Here is a 16,421-nt window from a genome sequence, read left to right as displayed (position 1 = left end):
CTTGGTTACAAGTAACGCACAGCTCTGTGCAGCAAAGCAACATCTCAGGACACTCAGAACACACACACAGGCACACAGAGCCCGCTTAGCACCAAATCCGGTCCCGGCAAGGGGCAGCAAAGGCAAGAAAAGTGCTCTCAGCAACATCCACGGAGATCCCAAGAGTTAAACCGAGTCACAGGAAAGTTAACCGCGGCAGGTGCCGAGAGGAAGCGGTACACACAGCACGGCGGGGAGGGGAGGAAGAAGAAAGGAGCGAAAAGCGCAAAACCCCCATAAATCCGACCGGGGTCCTCGGAGCGGGGCCGGGCAGGGCGGCGGTGGGCGGATGACTTGCAGAAACCCCGCGCTACGGCCGGCCGGGCTCCGGCGGCTCCCGCGGCGGCAGCGGCCCCGGGCCGGGGGGCGGCGGGGACATGGCCGGGGCGCCGCGGGGCTGCCCGGTACGGTGCGGTACGGTGCGCTCCGGTCCGATACGGTGCGCTGCGCTGTGCCGAGCTGCCCGCCGCTCCCGCTGCTCGGCTCGGCTCGGCTCGGCTCAGCCCAGCTCGGTGCGGCTCAGCCCGGCTCAGCTCGGCTCGGCTCGACCGGCACGGCTCAGATCAGCCCGGCTCAGCCCAGCTCGGCACGGCTCAGCTCGGTGCGGCTCAGTTCAGCTCAGCCCGGCTCGATGCGGCTCAGCTCGGTGCAGCTCAGCTCAGCCCGGCTGGGCTCGGCTCGGTGCAGCTCAGCACAGCTCAGCCCGGCTCAGCTCGGCTCGGTGCGGCTCCGCTCAGCGGCGCGGGGCCGTGCCGGCGGCGGGCGCTGCCGATTGCATCATCCCGGCGGAGCGGGGCCGGGACCGCGCCAGCACCGGGGACAGCGCCGGGGCCGCCCCGCCCCGCCCGCCCCGCCCCGCCGCCCGGTGCCGGCCGAGCTCCCCGCGGCCACCTCGCCGGTACCCCCCCGGTACCCCCCGGTCCCCCCTCTCCCCCGGGGTCCCCCCTCCCGGTGCGCCCCCGCCCCTCGCACGTGCCTGGCCGCCGGGGGGCGGCGGGGGGGGACCGGGACCGGCGGGGCCGCGGCTGTGCCCCGCCGGTGAGCGGCACCGGGGGGCGGGGGCAGGGGCCGGGGCCGCGCTCCCCGCGGCCGTGCCCGTGCCCGTGCCCGCACCGCCACCTCGCGGCAGCCGCCCCGGGCCGAGCCCCGGGTCCGCAGGTACCGACCCGGCCCCCCCCCCCCGGTCCCCTCCGGCTCCCCCCAGCCTTGGCCCCGCCGCACGAAGCCCGCGGTGCTGCAGGGGGCAGCGGTCCCGGCACGGTGAGGCTGCTCGGGGACACAGCGGGGACACAGCAAGGCTCCCGTGCAAACGGTGCCCAGACCCCAAAGGGGAGGTTTCGGGGTGGAATCGCGGTGTGCAAGTTGCCAGCCCAGCTCCTGCTCCGCCAGCTTCTGAGAGCAGGGCCAGAAGCATAAAGCAACCGACACCGCCGCATGCTCACGGTAAGAAGTACCACTCCGAGGGCTAAGGGAGAAAACCACAACTTGTGTACTTACACATTTTTCAAATTCACGCCTGAATCAAAACCTTGCTTTTTACCCCAATTCATTCACTAATCAAGAAGCAACAGCCAAGGTCCTGAGCCAAAGATCTGTCCCTCACCTCTGGATCTCACTCTAATTTCCAACCAGCAGCATCTGGGGCCGCGGCAGAGGCTGCACGATGTAGCTCGGGACGAGACAAAGCACTGCGCATCTTCACTCCGGCTCCTGCAGGCCAGCCGAAGAAGTGCTTGTCAGGGGCTCTCATCCTTAGAACGAAAACGTGAAGGTGTGATGTGAGGACACGTTAGCTTAGACGTCCTCATCACTTCTTTAAGAGTTTGGCATCGTCAAGGCATGCGGGTTTAACATCTGCATGACCAGGCAGAAGAAATGATAAGCTTCCTTTGGGAGTTATGCTCATTCGTGCTGCCCTGGTTCAAAGCAAGGAGCATTGCATCAGCTTTTTCAAATACTTTAGTTATTAATGTTAGTTAATATGCTTTAATAACAATTAAATCAATGTTCATAAAGCCAGTGGTGTCCTGTTGGCAGGGCTTGGAGAATCAATTCACTGTGCCCAGTAAAAATTGAACTTGTTCAGACAAGCACCAGAGACACCTGCGATCACACAGAGGTCTGAATCACAGGCGGGTGGCAGAGGTCCCCTGGGCAGAAGTGGGAACTACACAGCAAGTCTGATGTGCAGGCACTCTGGCAAGGGAGTGAGGATAAGGTTCTGTGAAGGATTTTGACATCGATACCGTGTGATTAATGAACACAGATGTGTTTAAGCTCTAAGTCTTTTGGAAAAATTATAATCAGAATTGCCCTTTGAAAAGAACAAAAACTGTAGAATTTTAATCTCAACAGCTTTAGAAATGTATCTGCTTCTGCACCTTTCAAGCAATACATGAAAGAAATTAAACTCCTACTTTTATTTCTTTACACAGGATGCTCCAATCATTTTACTGCAATACAATATAATATCATTTCCTTTGATGCAGTGACTTCCATACTAGAAGCATCACATACTGCTTCCTTGCTAAATATGAGCCACTGGCCAAATCCATCAAAATGCTGCCTGATAAGAGTGAAACTTCAAAATCTGGGCCAAATGCACCGGTGACCTAAATGTAAAATATGTGTCAGGACCACACTAAGGACCTTACCTATTCAGCCGCAAAACTAAAGCAGCTCACTTAAGTGCAGCTACAGTTCTTTGATGGAAAAGAAAAGCAGCATCTATCAAAAGGAGGAGGATGAAGCATGTCCCACTTTTAACAGATGCCTACATAACCTTCAATATAGCTAGGGAAAAATTTAGCCCAAGCTTAGAGCGTATGTTCCAGAAGTCACAGCAGAGCTATGCTTAAACCCGATACATCAACGATGTGACATCATTCACAGGTTTGAGGCCACTCCTTATGACAAAGTGCTATGTTAGCATCCAAGCCTTCACAAAGTCATGGGACAACTGACTTCATCAAGTTCTGCGGGTGCTAAAAAGGGGTAGGTGTCTAAAAAGAAGCAGCAATGGATGTTAGAAAGGGTAGTATTCAGCTAAGTGTATAGTAGCGATGGTATGTACACACATCACCTTACAGCTCGCAGTGCGAACACACAGCTATAAATACGAATCAAGCCGCCCACGTATAACGAGAAATGTAGAAGCTGTTTATCAGCATTTAAACACCACACTGAACTTCAGGCACTCACAGAAGTAGCAATGATTTCTAGTGGAAATTGAGGGAGTAATTCTGGGAAGAAAAAAAATATCTAAGTTGGATTTTGGACATAAGATTTCAGCTAAAAAGCCACATGGTAAAGTAAAGAAAAAAAGTAAAGTAAAGAAAGTAAAGTTTTCAGTTCTTGACTTACACTGATTCAGAAGTGACTTCGTAGTGCACCAAAGGAGCCTCCAGCCACGTGTTCTGTAATTCTGTAACTCCCATTGCAGCAGGCCAGGACTCTCCCGAGCCCCAGAGAACAGCACAGTTGCTGAGGAGGGTGGCGTGGCGAAGAGGAAAAGGAAGGTCTGGCCCCAGGAGATGCTTTGGGCCCAGCTGTGGCCTATTGTCAGCGCAGTGTGAAGGGACACTGGTTGCGGGGAGAACCAGCCACCACATCCTGCAGGCAGATGCCAGCGCTTCCAGACAGACTTCCAGTCCAAACTCAATCCATAGCAAAGGACAGTAACAGTCCTGGCAGAAAGAAACCCCAGCCTGTTGCAGAGTAACAGACCTTCAACCCAGGCAATTTAGAAAAGATGTATAGCATTCCTAGAGCAGAGTGGTCTTCCCATCCCTCTGGTAGCTCTGGAAACTGAGTTCCCAAGAACAGAGCCAGGCAAGAAAAAGTATGGCACTGAGATAAATTAACACATTGTCCACTGATCCTGCAGTGTGAATTACATACAGTGAAAATCTCATCCACTGAAATTTCACAGTAGGTGTGAATAAGACAACCTAACAAATATTTCACTTTGGAGAAAAAGCATAAAGGAACTCTAAATGGCAGGATCTCCCCAAGAAAAGGATCTGCTAGCAGAAGTGCAAGTGCCATAAAGCAGGGTTTATTACGAAGTACATAGTAGAGCATTATACAGTTTTGCCCTTGATCTTTTATTCATAACTCAAGTGCATAATGTATTTTCATCAAAAAAAGGCAAAGAGGAAGAATAGCTTTCACAGCCACTCAGCATGTAAGCACAGGCGTTGTGTAAGGCCGATAATTCAAGCAGGAAACATGAGACATTATTTTTTCCCCATCAAGTAACATACAGAATGTGGGCACAGCTCCTGCAAAGAAAACTGTGTGCTCTTCTCATCACACACCAAATCCAAAGCAAATTCATTGCACAAGGTGCTAGATTTCCAAAAACTGACAGTGAGGAAGAATCACGTTCTACTGGTTTGTGTAGCAGCCATTGTACATCAGGTAACATTTTGACCAGGAATTGATACATCAAATGCTAAAAAATCCTGTAGAATTTCATGGATGGTGTTCAGCAAAGCAATCTGCTACACAAACAGTCCTGTGTGTGTTGGACACTTCAATACACCCAGCACGTACAAACAGACAGAGACCTCATATGCACTCGCATCAGCAACCTTGTTAAACTCAAAGGAAAATTGTTGTTTTCAGTCACCTTTTGCTACGAGACTTTCTTACATGTTTTGCCACAGCAAAGCTTTCTTCAGCAGACTTCTTCCTTTTTCCTTTCCTCCCACATTACCAAAGAACTTTGATAATAGTTTTATCTTCAGTCTGGTTCAGATTATCCTGTTATTTACACTAGTGTGAATATAGTGTGGTTTTTAAGTTGCAGCCAATACAAACTTTGGTCCTCGCTGGGTAGCATTATTTTGATATGGCCATTGTGTAACCCATGCACTAATTTCATGAGTATTTTTATACTTCCCATCTTCCTGTTTCAATGTGTCTCACAAAACCAGGCATCTGCTCCCTGTCCATGGCGCAGGCAGGACTGCCCCTGAGGAAGGGGGCTGTGTTTGGTGCCTTACCAGGCAACGAGGCTGCGCCAGCGGGCAGGGTGAGAGCTGCTGCTCGCAGGCAACCTGCAGAGATGTTTTGTGGGTTCTTGCTCTAATAAGAATTGTCAGGCATATACTGGCAGAAACTGATGCATTTCCACATCTGTTTAGAGTCTTCATTTTCATACAAGCCCCTGTAAAATCATCTCTGTTTTGCTTCACGAGAGAAGGAAGGGGTTTCTGATACGTCTCCAGAAAGAACATACTGGGGGAGAAGGTATAAAAAGGATGAACTTCCCCCTGTTCCCATTAGTGCTGGCTACCACAGTGTACTTTCCAAGTCATGCAAGAAGACAATAGCTGTGCAGCTGCAAGATACTGCTTTCCTTGGACCCATAGGCCTGTACCAGACAACTCACTGCTACAGGCAAGTGTGAATTTGTCCTGCAAAGCTGAAGCAGACAACTGATACCCTAAAGTCATGTTAAGAAGCCCAGTGCAAACAGAGAGCTAATTAATGAAAGCTCGAGCCTAAGCTGTGAGCAAATTCTAATAATCTAAGCAAATCCAAACAGATTTCTAGCCAAAGAGCATTTCACCAGCAAATCATAATTAAACAGCCCACTGCCTGGAATTTGGGACTAATTTCACTGTCTAGTGAACTGCAACCAAGTCACACAGTTCATCAAAGCGGCACTAAGCCATCAACATCAGATGTATCCTGCACACTCTACAGGTCTTCCATGAAAGCATGGGCCTTCTCAGCCTTCAAACACTCATTTAGCTAAACTACAAATGTGCAGGAAGCAGCTTATACCGTAGTCACTGATCTCTGTGTTATCTGTGACTATAATTCCTACATCGTTATTTCATCCAGTTCTACAAACATGCGTATTTTCTGGAAGGCTGTTCCCAGGAGATACTGGATATCCTGCACCACAAGGTACGTTCTGCAGGAGACGCTTATAACAGGACTGTTATTCAAATACAGTAATCTCAGTAGAAGAAGATTATATCCATGAGAGCTTGTAACAAAATAACTGTAATTGTGTCCTAATCCACAGTGAATTTAAAAAATAATAATAATAAAAAAAAACCTACTTTGAAAAAGGGTCTTACATTTGCAGAAGCTCATGTGCCCGAGTGGCAAGCAATCTGTTCTAGCATGCCCGTAAGTTCAGCTACATCACGCATGGGATTGCAACTGTTTATGCATGCACAAGTAAACATTTCTGAATCTCATTACTGTGCACCTATTCGGCAACAACAATAATGTGGCAATTATGATTCAGCTCATTCTGAAGTTTCAGCTAAACTGCCTCAGCTGGGTTTTCCCCGGCTCTGTCCACAAGCCCGTCTGAGTCAGCAGCACACTCGCTTCGTCCTGTGCTCTGCACGAGTACCTGAGGTAGTTAATGAAAACAAATTCTAATTAGCAGTCCGAGGGCAGCTTTTCCCCTGGCCCTGAGTGGAAAAAAAAGAGCAAAACGATGGAACTAGAAGGAAAAACAGAGTGACCAGCTTCTGCCAGCCCCTCGTGTCCCCACAGGGATGGATCCACCCCACTGCTATTTGTCACATAACACCGGGGGATCCTCTCCTCAGGCCTCCCCTAGGCCAGGCTATTTCACAGGCACCGTGGGTTGTTTCAGTTTTGTGTTTTTGTTTTGGTTTGGTTTGTTTGTTTTTTCCTCAGTTCCGTGGAATTCCCGCTCCTGCAGCCACTTGCAAAGCGCAGGTTGACAGCTGCCTCTGACGAGGACCAGCAGACCCACAGCTCCTGCACATTTTATCGGGCCTCAGGTGCACGTTCTCTTTATTTAACGTGTTGGTGTGAGGGGCACTAAGCCCTGCCACCGCCCGCAGCTCCCCGCCCCGGTACCGCCAGCCCGCGGGGAGCCCTCCGGGGATCGCAGGGGCAGCCTGAGCCCGCGGGCAACGCCATTCGTGGCCTTAACGAAGACAAGAAACCATACAGGAGCTCAAAACATCATTTATTTGGGTGATTAACAGGTAAAAAAACCGCAAAGAACGAGAAGCGCGAGGACGGCGCTCACAGGCCCCGCGTGAGGCCGCACCTCAGACCCAGCCACCACCCCGCCCCGCGCTCCACGTGACCCCGCCGGGCCTCGCCCCCTCGGCGTTGCCACGCAGGCAGCGCGCGGGGCGGGCGGCGCATGCGCGCTGCGGGCGCGTCGCACGCATGCGCGGCGGCCCCGGAAGCGGCGGGCGGCAGGGTGACACGTCGCAGCGCCGCGCCGGGGGGGCCGCGCCTGGGCCGGGCCGCGGTGGGTGCGGGGCGGGCAGGGGGCACCGGGGGGGGGGGGGGTCTGGGGGGTCCGAAAGGGGCTGAGGGGGTCCGGGGGCCGCGGGCTCACTCTCCCGGTGTTCCCCGCAGGCAGGGTGCGGGAGATGTCCGGCTTTGACAGCTTCACCACGGACTTCTTCCAGACCGGCTACAGCATCGACGAGCAGGCCCAGCACTACGACTACGGCGGCGGCGGCGGCGGCCGGGCCTACGGCAGGTAACGGCCCTACGGCAGGTAACGGCCTCTGGGGCCGCCCCGCTGCCCCCGGGGAGCGCGGCGCCTTCAGGGCCGGCACCGAGCCCTGCTGCGGTGCTGCTGTGTCGCTTAAATCCCGTAAATGAGGTGTATAGCGGTTACACGCTGCGTATCCCACGGTCTGTGCTGTAACGTAAAGGCAGGACTCTCAGGATACTGCGTGGGAAATTGTAGTAATATAAGTAATCCTTTGGAAGGCCGCTATCAGTGTTCCCTAAGGATGTATGCGGTTACTCAGGGAATGAAAATTAGTCACAGTGTCATAAATGAGCCCGTAGTGTCCGTGGTGTTTTCTAGGCTTTATCAGAAAACTGTGGCAGACTTTTCTAGGTCGCAGGGGCTCTTGTGAGTGCTTTGTACATCCGTAGTCCCAGGCTGAGGATTTCTGTCAGGTACGTGGCCTGAGTTTGTTGGCTGTGATAGATGGAGCAGGTTAATGCATGTTTGCATCCCGACAAGGACTGTTGGGCTGTGATGAGGCTGGGCTGTACTGGCACAAGAAAAGGAGAGTGAGTTCTGGGTTTTCCTTCTTTATGTTCGTGTTTCTGTAGTTCTAAATTTGTTGGAGACATTTACTGAAGTCTTTGTAGTCAGACTCAGAGACTGTTAGCAGCAAGATTAACTTAGGAGTTTGTTTAGGAAGAAAAGATAGCTCTGATGAGGCTTATTTTCTTTCAAGATGTCTATAACCACATATGTTTTTATACATGTGAAATCTATAATGGTATTGCAAAGACAGTATAAACGTGTTAGCAAATATTTGAGAAAGTGCCAAATAGAAACTGAAAAATTGCTCCCCCCTTGCTCCCAGCATCGTGTCCTCTAGGTAGATGTCACCGTGTTTAGAATCCACACCATAATTCCTTTTTATGTGTCATAAGGCTAACTGTTGGTCGTGGTGTGTAAGTAAAGAGGAAAATATGGTTTTATTTTTTTTCCTTAGGCTGATTTTTTCTTAAATATGGAGGGCAATGAAGGTGGTAGTACAAGCTACTTTGTTCTGTAACAGTGAATTTGCAAGTGAACGTTCTCAATTGTAAATTAATGCTGGCATCAAGTGAGTTGTCAGTAGTAATTAACGGACAATTGGATTAGTTTGTGACTTAAATTTTTTATACTCTTTTACATGTCCGCAAGTTGTGGCAGTAATTCAGTCAATGGATAACGCTCATTTTTGCAGGCCTCTGACTTAAAAGCAATACAAAAGCACGCGTAACGATAATTACCGTGTTCAGCTTATGGTATTACATCATCTTTAGCTCATCAGCATTGTTATTAATGGTTTGAACAGATGAATGTGGTTAAGTGCCTAAAACACTTGCAATTGAGTAGGGGAGCATTGAATGTGACTGTTGAAAAGAGGAGGAAAGACAGATCTGTTTGCTGTGGTTTATTTGCTGAGAAAAAGCTTTGATTTGTGCAGGGAGGTGTTTAAAATGAAGTTCTGTATCCGTCCGTAACGTGCTGTCGTTCCCCGTAGGCAGTATGGAGGCTACGAGTACTCCCAGCAAAGCGGATTCGTCCCTCCGGAGATGATGCAGCAGCAGCCGTACACGGGGCAGATTTACCAGCCAACACAGACGTATACTCCAACCTCAGCACAGTCTTTTTATGGAAGTAACTTTGAGGATGAGCCTCCTCTATTAGAAGGTATAATTTGAGCTTTGTGGCTGAAATCCAAAACTCCTCCCAGCTTGGGGATGAGTTGAGTAGTAGGGTGTGTATTCTCCTCTTTCTGGAAGTACACAATTGACTTGAAATTCTCATTAGTTTTTTGTTATTTACCTGTATTTCAGTATATAATTTGCACGTTCTTGTGTGAACATTTGGACACGGTTTTAGCATTATGCTTTATTGCTTCATGCTATCTGTTCAGTGGAAGGCATAATAATTAAATGAATAGCCCAACTTCATACAGCACTTAAAACATTTAATAATTTTGTTGTTGCAAATCATACTTGTAGCAAATTGTAATTTTTTTTTTTTTTTTGTGAAAATAAGTTGATGCTGTTAGCTGCAGTTGATTCTGTGATTAGAACTGAAGTCTTGCATTACTAAAGAGGAGTGCTGTACGCTGCAGAAATTCCTGTGCAGAATAAAGAGTGTGCCAAATGCCAGAATGGTTAGGTAGTCAGTGTCTGTAGCTGAGTTGCCAGCTCATATACATCATTGTTCAGTACCAAACAACTGAAGAAGCCCTTCGTGTTGCTGGTCAGAGAGGCAGGTGTTTGTATTTTCTTTCCACCCAGCTGTGCTTGTTTATATTATTCACAAAATTATTTTGTTTGTGTAAATACTTCCCAGGGCCTGGGGTGGGCAAATACGTGTTTGCACAGCTGTGGTTAAATTGTATGGACGGAGCCTTGAAATCCTATCTAGGTGCAAGAAGCTGTAAAATGAGTCAAATGTTAAAAGGGTTGTGTTTTTCTCAGTGGATTCAATAAGAGGATAGGAGGTTTGTGAAGGAGAAATCCAACGAGGATAACTAAGTATGGAGAAACTACTTTGAATTTGAAATCCTTGAGCCACCAGTCGCCAGAGACTTGGGAAATGTTTGGGGAATCTGTGTATCTTCTGCTGATACTCCTCCATGCATATCTCCTTTGCCACTTACAGAGACAATGTGCTGGGCTAAATGAACTTTGGTCTGGCGCAGAACACTGTTCTTAGGCCTTATCTGGTTCTTTAGAAACCAGCCTGTCACTGCAGAACATTTGAGACGTGGACTCTGTGGAAGCAGCACACTCAGCAGCCCAAGGACAGAGGGAATGACTCAGTTCTGTGGTCCTTGTAGGATAGTTCCTGGAGGAGATTTAAGAGTGCAGGGGCAGGGAAAACTTGTCAGTGAAACAAAGAAGTAAAAATACATAAATATGCATAGTTTGTTTCATGTAACTTGCAGAATTGGGGATCAATTTCGACCACATCTGGCAGAAGACACTAACAGTGCTGCACCCGCTAAAAGTAGCAGATGGCAGCATCATGAACGAGACTGATTTGGCCGGACCAATGGTCTTCTGCTTAGCTTTTGGAGCCACGTTATTACTGGTAAGACATTGATTGCCAAATATAATTATTTGTGCTTTGATATGCCTCGAGACACTGGAGGAAAAAGACAAGTTACCTGTAGGTCAATGGAACTGACTCCTTAGCATAGAGGCCACAAAAATCGCATCGTGACTAGGAGTTTGTAGCTTGGTGGGAGAGGAGCTGGGGCTTCGTGCAGCACTCCCTGAGGTTTGCGAGTTTGCTACCCTTTTTCTTCTGTGGATTTTAAGTCAAAGCTTTGGAGTTTGTTTTTTTTTTGCATGCCATTTATTTCACTGGAATGCCTATTTCTTTTCATAGTCTACTTTTGAGGAATACCATTCCCTGTTTCACAGAAATGGGTGTGTGACTCGTTCTCAGATTTTTAACTGCTTTTTTAAAGAGATTGAGGTGTGTTACTTTCAGAATTATGCATTGTATTTTTGAGTTGTCTTTTACCTTCTGCTTTAATATTTGCTTCAATTCACATTGTTCTGTAACACTGTGGAGTCTATCGCAAGGCATTTTAGCTCTAGATTTGTAGAGAAGTTCCAAACTTTTCTAGTCTTAAACGTTACTCCTGTAAAGATTATTGCAAGACATCTTCAAAGAGATCACCATGAGAGGTTAGTTGCCTAAGCCAGGAGGTGGACTTGGTGATCCTTGTGGGTCCCTTCCAACGTGGGATATCCCTTCCAACGTGGGATATCGCATGGTTCTGTGATATCCTATGATTCTTTAACTCCTGCGGAATTCATAGACTTTTGCAGATCAAAAATAACAATTTGATTAAAATCTATTTATTGAAATAGGTAAACTTTGGATAAATGTGCCTTTTGGGTGTCCAAAATGTACAGGTGTCTTGGAATTCAGGTTGTGGGAAAACATGGCATGTTGAATTTGAATCTAGGAATTGGTGGTTGGAGGGATGATGGAGAAAATGAACATATGCTGTAAATATTAATTCTTCTTGTCTTCGTTTGTGGCAGGTGTTACTTGTTCTATTAATTAATGTGTACTCTGGTTAACTTTCAGGCTGGTAAAATCCAGTTTGGTTATGTGTATGGGATAAGTGCAATCGGATGCTTAGGGATGTTTTGTCTCCTGAACCTAATGAGCATGACAGGCGTCTCATTTGGCTGCGTTGCCAGTGTCCTTGGATACTGTCTTCTTCCTATGATCCTACTTTCCACTTTCGCAATTGTGTTTTCATTGCAGTAAGTACATAAACTATAACTTGATTAAATAGATTCCTCTCCTGTGAGATAAAGTTATTACAAGAAAATTTCATAGTGATGAACGTGTCTATAATTTCAATATGACAGGAATTTGTAAGTGTAAAAATATAAGTCTCGACTTTCTCACTGGAAAAAAGATGTGAATACTGCTTTTCTTTAAGTCAATCAGCAGCTTTTAAATACATGGACTCTTTCAGTATTGAGTTTGTTTTCAGTTAGCTTTGAATCTGATAAATACTATTACCTGCAAAGTCGAAAAGATAGCTTATAAGTTAAGGTACAAAACTGAATGTCAGACAAAGAAAATCCACGTGATTCTTCATAACTGTATGAAATTAGAACTGAAAAGCAGCAAGAAACAGAACAATATAGTTTATTTATTTAATATAGTTTATATAGTAATATATAGTAATGTTATATTATTATTAATATTAATATTAGTAATATTAATATAATAATATAGTTTATTTAATAAATTAAATTTCATATGTACAAAGGTGCTTTTTAATGTTGTGATAATTGAATAATATGGCTCTGAAATCTTTTACTGGAACTCTATCATTTAAAAATGCGGAAGATAAAAGATAAAGTTGTTAGAACTTGTAGAACATAATAGGAGTCTAGTTATGACGTTTAAATACATGAGTCTTAAATGAGTTCTGTTTTTATCTTCACAGGGGAGTGATGGGAATTATTCTCACAGCTGCAATCATCGGCTGGTGCAGCTTTTCTGCTTCCAAAATCTTCATTTCTGCCTTAGCAATGGAAGGACAGCAACTTCTAGTAGCATACCCCTGTGCTTTATTGTATGGAGTCTTTGCTCTCATTTCTGTGTTTTGAAGAGACTGTCCAAATTGTTGGACTCCAGTGGGCCAAAATGAAGACATCAACTTGGAATACGTAGTTGGACCAGACACGGCTGCAAACACCTGTATAGTGTTGCTATCACAAAACTTAGACCAGGTTTAAATCATCTGGAACAAATGTCTTGTGTTCACTTTTTTAGGACTTTGAATACTGTTCTCAATTGACCTGAGGTGTCTATAGCTTTAATAAGTGTTCATGCTTATCAAGTTAATGTAATTTCTTTCCCATTCCTATATCTTTAGAAAAGTAACTTTTAGTTGTTTATTTGAGCTGGTGGGGGAGTGGGGGGGAGGGTTTGTTTTTGTTTTTTTTTCAGGGGAGGGAGGGAGGAGGGATGCAGTTACAGATCGAACGATTGTTATCAGTAGAAGTTAACAAAACCACAGATGATGTGGATTTGGAAGTTCTCATTGAATAAATCTGCAGTAATAACCCATTTCCTCTCCCCTCTTGCCAAAAGGAAAATGCACAGAAGAACACAAACATTTATTTCTATATTTTAACAGACACACACTTACACTGTTTGGTCTCATTTACTTGTTCATTTGATGTGATAGTATTTCAAGACTTAAGATACTGAAATTATGAATTAGGAAACAGATGCTCTAAAAACTAAAAGGATCTGCAATTCTGTCACATTTGAAATATGAATACATTTGGATGTCTAAGTAGCTATATGTTAACTTGAACTTCTGAAGATGACTTCAACTAGAGGATTTTCCCCTAATGGTGCACATAGTAGACAAAGAGTAATCTCTTTTGCAGTACTTCCAAGAAAAACACCATTTTGAAAATGTTATGCTTGCCAGTATTGTAGTTACTGTAAAAGTAAGGTATATTGATTAAATTTTCCTTAAATTTTGAGAACGTTGTTTGAGTTTTCCAATCTTTATTTTTGAATGGACTTCGGTTATTAAAATAGGAACTTTCATATGGAAGCAAAATCATATTTAAAAATGTATTCAGTTAGTGGATTTGATATTTGCTTCAGCCATACATACTTAATTTTACATTACAAATATAATCTAGTTTGTGATATCAGATGCTTACAAGAAGTCTTACAAGTGTAGGAGGTAGGAAAGCAAAAATGCCTGGTCTTCACAGAAGCACTTGCTAATTCTCAAAAGCAAGAAAACAACTTAACTCAATGGAAAGGGAAGATAATCTTTTTTTCTTTCCCTTGGAAATGAAGAAGCTCTATCAAAATGCTAGATTATAACTACCATTTTTCAGCAATTTAATCCAAGGGACAATTTAATCCAATGGATTAAATGCTGTAAATTCATTTCACTGAATTTACTGAAGGTGTTAGTCCGATGCTCATCTGTCAGGTCTGTGGAATAATATATTCGTAGATTTTATGTGTTATGTTAACACCTTGTAAGACTCAGTCCGTGAATGGGTCTTACATCAAAGGAAAGCTACCGTGAGTGAATAATTTCACAGACCAGTGCATGTTATTGTTCACTCTTCCTTTAGTTCTTCTTGTTCTCCTAAAAAAAAAAAAAAAAATCTTCCTAGTCCCACTAGAAGTTACTGAAGAGGTCCCCTTCTTTGGCTGGAGCTAACTTTGTTGTGTTCCTGGGAGCTGTGGGAAGTGCTGAATGAGTGTGAAAGCATTAAGAACTAAACACTGATGCAGAAAACTGTTTTGACTTACGTACTGTATCTGGCTGTTGTAATGAATTTTAAAACTCATAAAATTCAATTTCCTTCAAGAATTGGATTCAAGAGCCCAGATAATTTTATACTTTGATACTTTATTATGAGTTATCATCCTAAATAAAACAGTTGAGTTTATTTTATTTACTGGAATGTTTTACTCTGCATGTTTTAGTTCTGATTTTCTTTGGATTAGCCGGCCTGGCGCTCAAAGTCCTCTTTTCATTGAAGAACATTATCTTCTGATGGAGCATGATGTCCTGTGTTTCTGCAAATAAGTTACAGTGATTGCCTTTACTAATGAGACCTAATTAAATACAGAATGCTTCTAAGAAGTATAAAAACTGGCATACTTCCTCGAGCATGTCAGGTTCTAAATACTCAAATATTGTTTTGTTGTTGGCTAATTAAGCTTACCTTGCATGCATGGTTCATTTCTTAAAGCTTGCACTGATTTTTGTAGATTTCTCTTGCTGTGGTGACAGAAGTTATTTATAACAATAGGTAAGTGATCATCCTAGAAGTTAAGTGCAAAGGAAAAATGTTAAAATCCACCCATCTCAGTGTAGCACTAATTGCACAACTACTGAGTTGGAAAGACCATATCAAAACGTATTTCTGTGTATACATCATCACAAAGTCCCTATTCTGACAGTGGAGGATGCTACATGCTCTACTTAAGCAGTGAGGTTTGACCTGATAGTTTCAGGAGCATTCTGTGTTCTTCAGACCACATTGTGGTGAATTCAGCGATGAATTTCCACCTGGGCTCCTGGGAGCAGGAGTGGAAGTAGGAAGTGGGAGTAGAAGGTCGAAGACTTTAATTCATAGAGGGCTTCACAAAATCATAATGTATCTAAACTGGTAGTCTTAAATATCCCCGGGTTCTGGTAGGTTAGTTAATGTGATTCCATTGACTCTGTTTATTGCCTTTCCAAAATCAATTCTATTGATTTCCTACTATAACCTACTATAATACTGTTTTGTCCTAGAACCTGCTTCAATTTTAGTTACGTTTCAGACTATTTAATCTTACTGTCACATGGAATGAGAAGATTATGTGCTGTAATTCTTCACTCCCACATTTGCCTTTAGTTATACTTCGGCTTTTTTTTTTTTTTCCTACTTTCCTAAATCTGAATTCTCCCCCACTGTCTGTTAACAGCAGTATTCTCATCTAGTTTTCTGATGAAGTGTTAATGCTACCTGCTTCACACTGCATTGTCTCTTGACATTTTCATGTTGCTCAGCTTAAAGTGTTCATGTATGAATGCTGGCATTGCTTTTTTAAAGCTAATTGCTTTATCACACCCACTCTTTAAATTACTTCCTATTGTACAAAGTTATATTAAAAGTTGCTTTTCCCAGTTTGTCCATTCAAAAGCAAAGTTTTGACAGCACCTGTGTGTTCCAGGTCATTTGTTTTGCTATGAGGCAACTGCTGACTCCCATTCAGTTTCAATAAGCAAAATTTCTGTAAGCATCAACAAATCATATGTCATTAAAGCTTGTTGTTGAGGGCATCATCCAAACCTCTCTCAAACACTGAGAGGGGGGCATCAGGCACCTCTCTAGGAGGCCTGTTCCAGCGTTTGACCACTCTTAAGGTAAAGAAATCTTTCCTCATGTGTAGTCAGAACTTTCCCTGGCGCAGCTTTGTGCCGCTCCCACGCTGGCTTCTCTCCGAAACGGTCACCTTATTTCCACGAACTTGAATGGTTCAGACTTGGTTACTGCAAATAACATCTCTGGGTTTGTAATGAGAAGCTGGAGTGCTCTTAGGCTTGTCTCCAAGTATCAGCACAGGGACGTCTTCACTCACTGCACGATCTGTGTGCAAGGGACCTGGGACCTCCATGGAGCGGCGGGCGCAGCAGGGCGCAGTGCTTCGGGGGGCGAGGGTCGGGCTGGGGCACGGCCTGGCAGCAGCCACGGGTGGTCACACACTGACGGTGTGCTGGTTCCTCCCAAAGCTGCTGCAGAGTCTGCTAATGTGCTTTAGGAACCACGCGAGCTAAAAGAGCAGCCAGCAGTTTGTGGTACTG

The 16,421-nt window shown here is 45.2% G+C and overlaps 2 protein-coding genes across 4 annotated transcripts in view; one reads left to right on the top strand and one right to left on the bottom strand.

Moving 5' to 3' along the window:
* Positions 1-392, bottom strand: part of KCTD16 (potassium channel tetramerization domain containing 16) — a 67,841-nt gene extending 67,449 nt beyond the window's left edge. The window contains exon 1 of one of the 2 annotated variants that reach the window (XM_032196959.1): positions 1-392. The gene's annotated coding sequence lies outside the window, so the exon portion shown is untranslated. The other variant, XM_032196961.1, reaches the window with a different exon arrangement.
* A 6,845-nt stretch (positions 393-7,237) lies between these two features.
* On the top strand, positions 7,238-14,519 carry YIPF5 (Yip1 domain family member 5). Of its 2 annotated transcripts, none has more exons than XM_032197002.1 (6): positions 7,238-7,306; positions 7,417-7,543; positions 9,063-9,232; positions 10,485-10,630; positions 11,645-11,826; positions 12,525-14,519. In XM_032197002.1, the coding sequence occupies exons 2-6, from the start codon at positions 7,431-7,433 to the stop codon at positions 12,685-12,687; spliced, it is 774 nt and encodes a 257-aa protein (XP_032052893.1). In that variant the 5' UTR covers positions 7,238-7,306; positions 7,417-7,430; the 3' UTR covers positions 12,688-14,519. The 2 variants fall into 2 exon arrangements, with proteins under 2 accessions (XP_032052893.1, XP_032052894.1); XM_032197003.1 differs by having other exon boundaries at positions 7,240-7,306; positions 7,421-7,543.
* Positions 14,520-16,421: the final 1,902 nt, after the last annotated feature.

This window comes from Aythya fuligula, chromosome 14 (genome assembly GCF_009819795.1).
Source record: "Aythya fuligula isolate bAytFul2 chromosome 14, bAytFul2.pri, whole genome shotgun sequence".
In the NCBI taxonomy this organism is placed as follows: Eukaryota; Metazoa; Chordata; class Aves; order Anseriformes; family Anatidae; genus Aythya; species Aythya fuligula.
Note: the sequence above shows the minus strand (reverse complement) of the source record. Positions and strands in the feature narration are given on the sequence as shown.

What these genes read in the sequence shown, in the direction of transcription:
- YIPF5 (XM_032197002.1), top strand. Translation starts at nt 7,431, where the DNA reads ATGTCCGGCTTTGACAGCTTCACCACGGACTTCTTCCAGACCGGCTAC. An exon ending in TGAGCCTCCTCTATTAGAAG is followed by an intron (nt 9,233 to 10,484) that starts GTATAATTTGAG and finishes TGTAACTTGCAG; the next exon opens with AATTGGGGATCAATTTCGAC. An exon ending in GCAATTGTGTTTTCATTGCA is followed by an intron (nt 11,827 to 12,524) that starts GTAAGTACATAA and finishes TTATCTTCACAG; the next exon opens with GGGAGTGATGGGAATTATTC.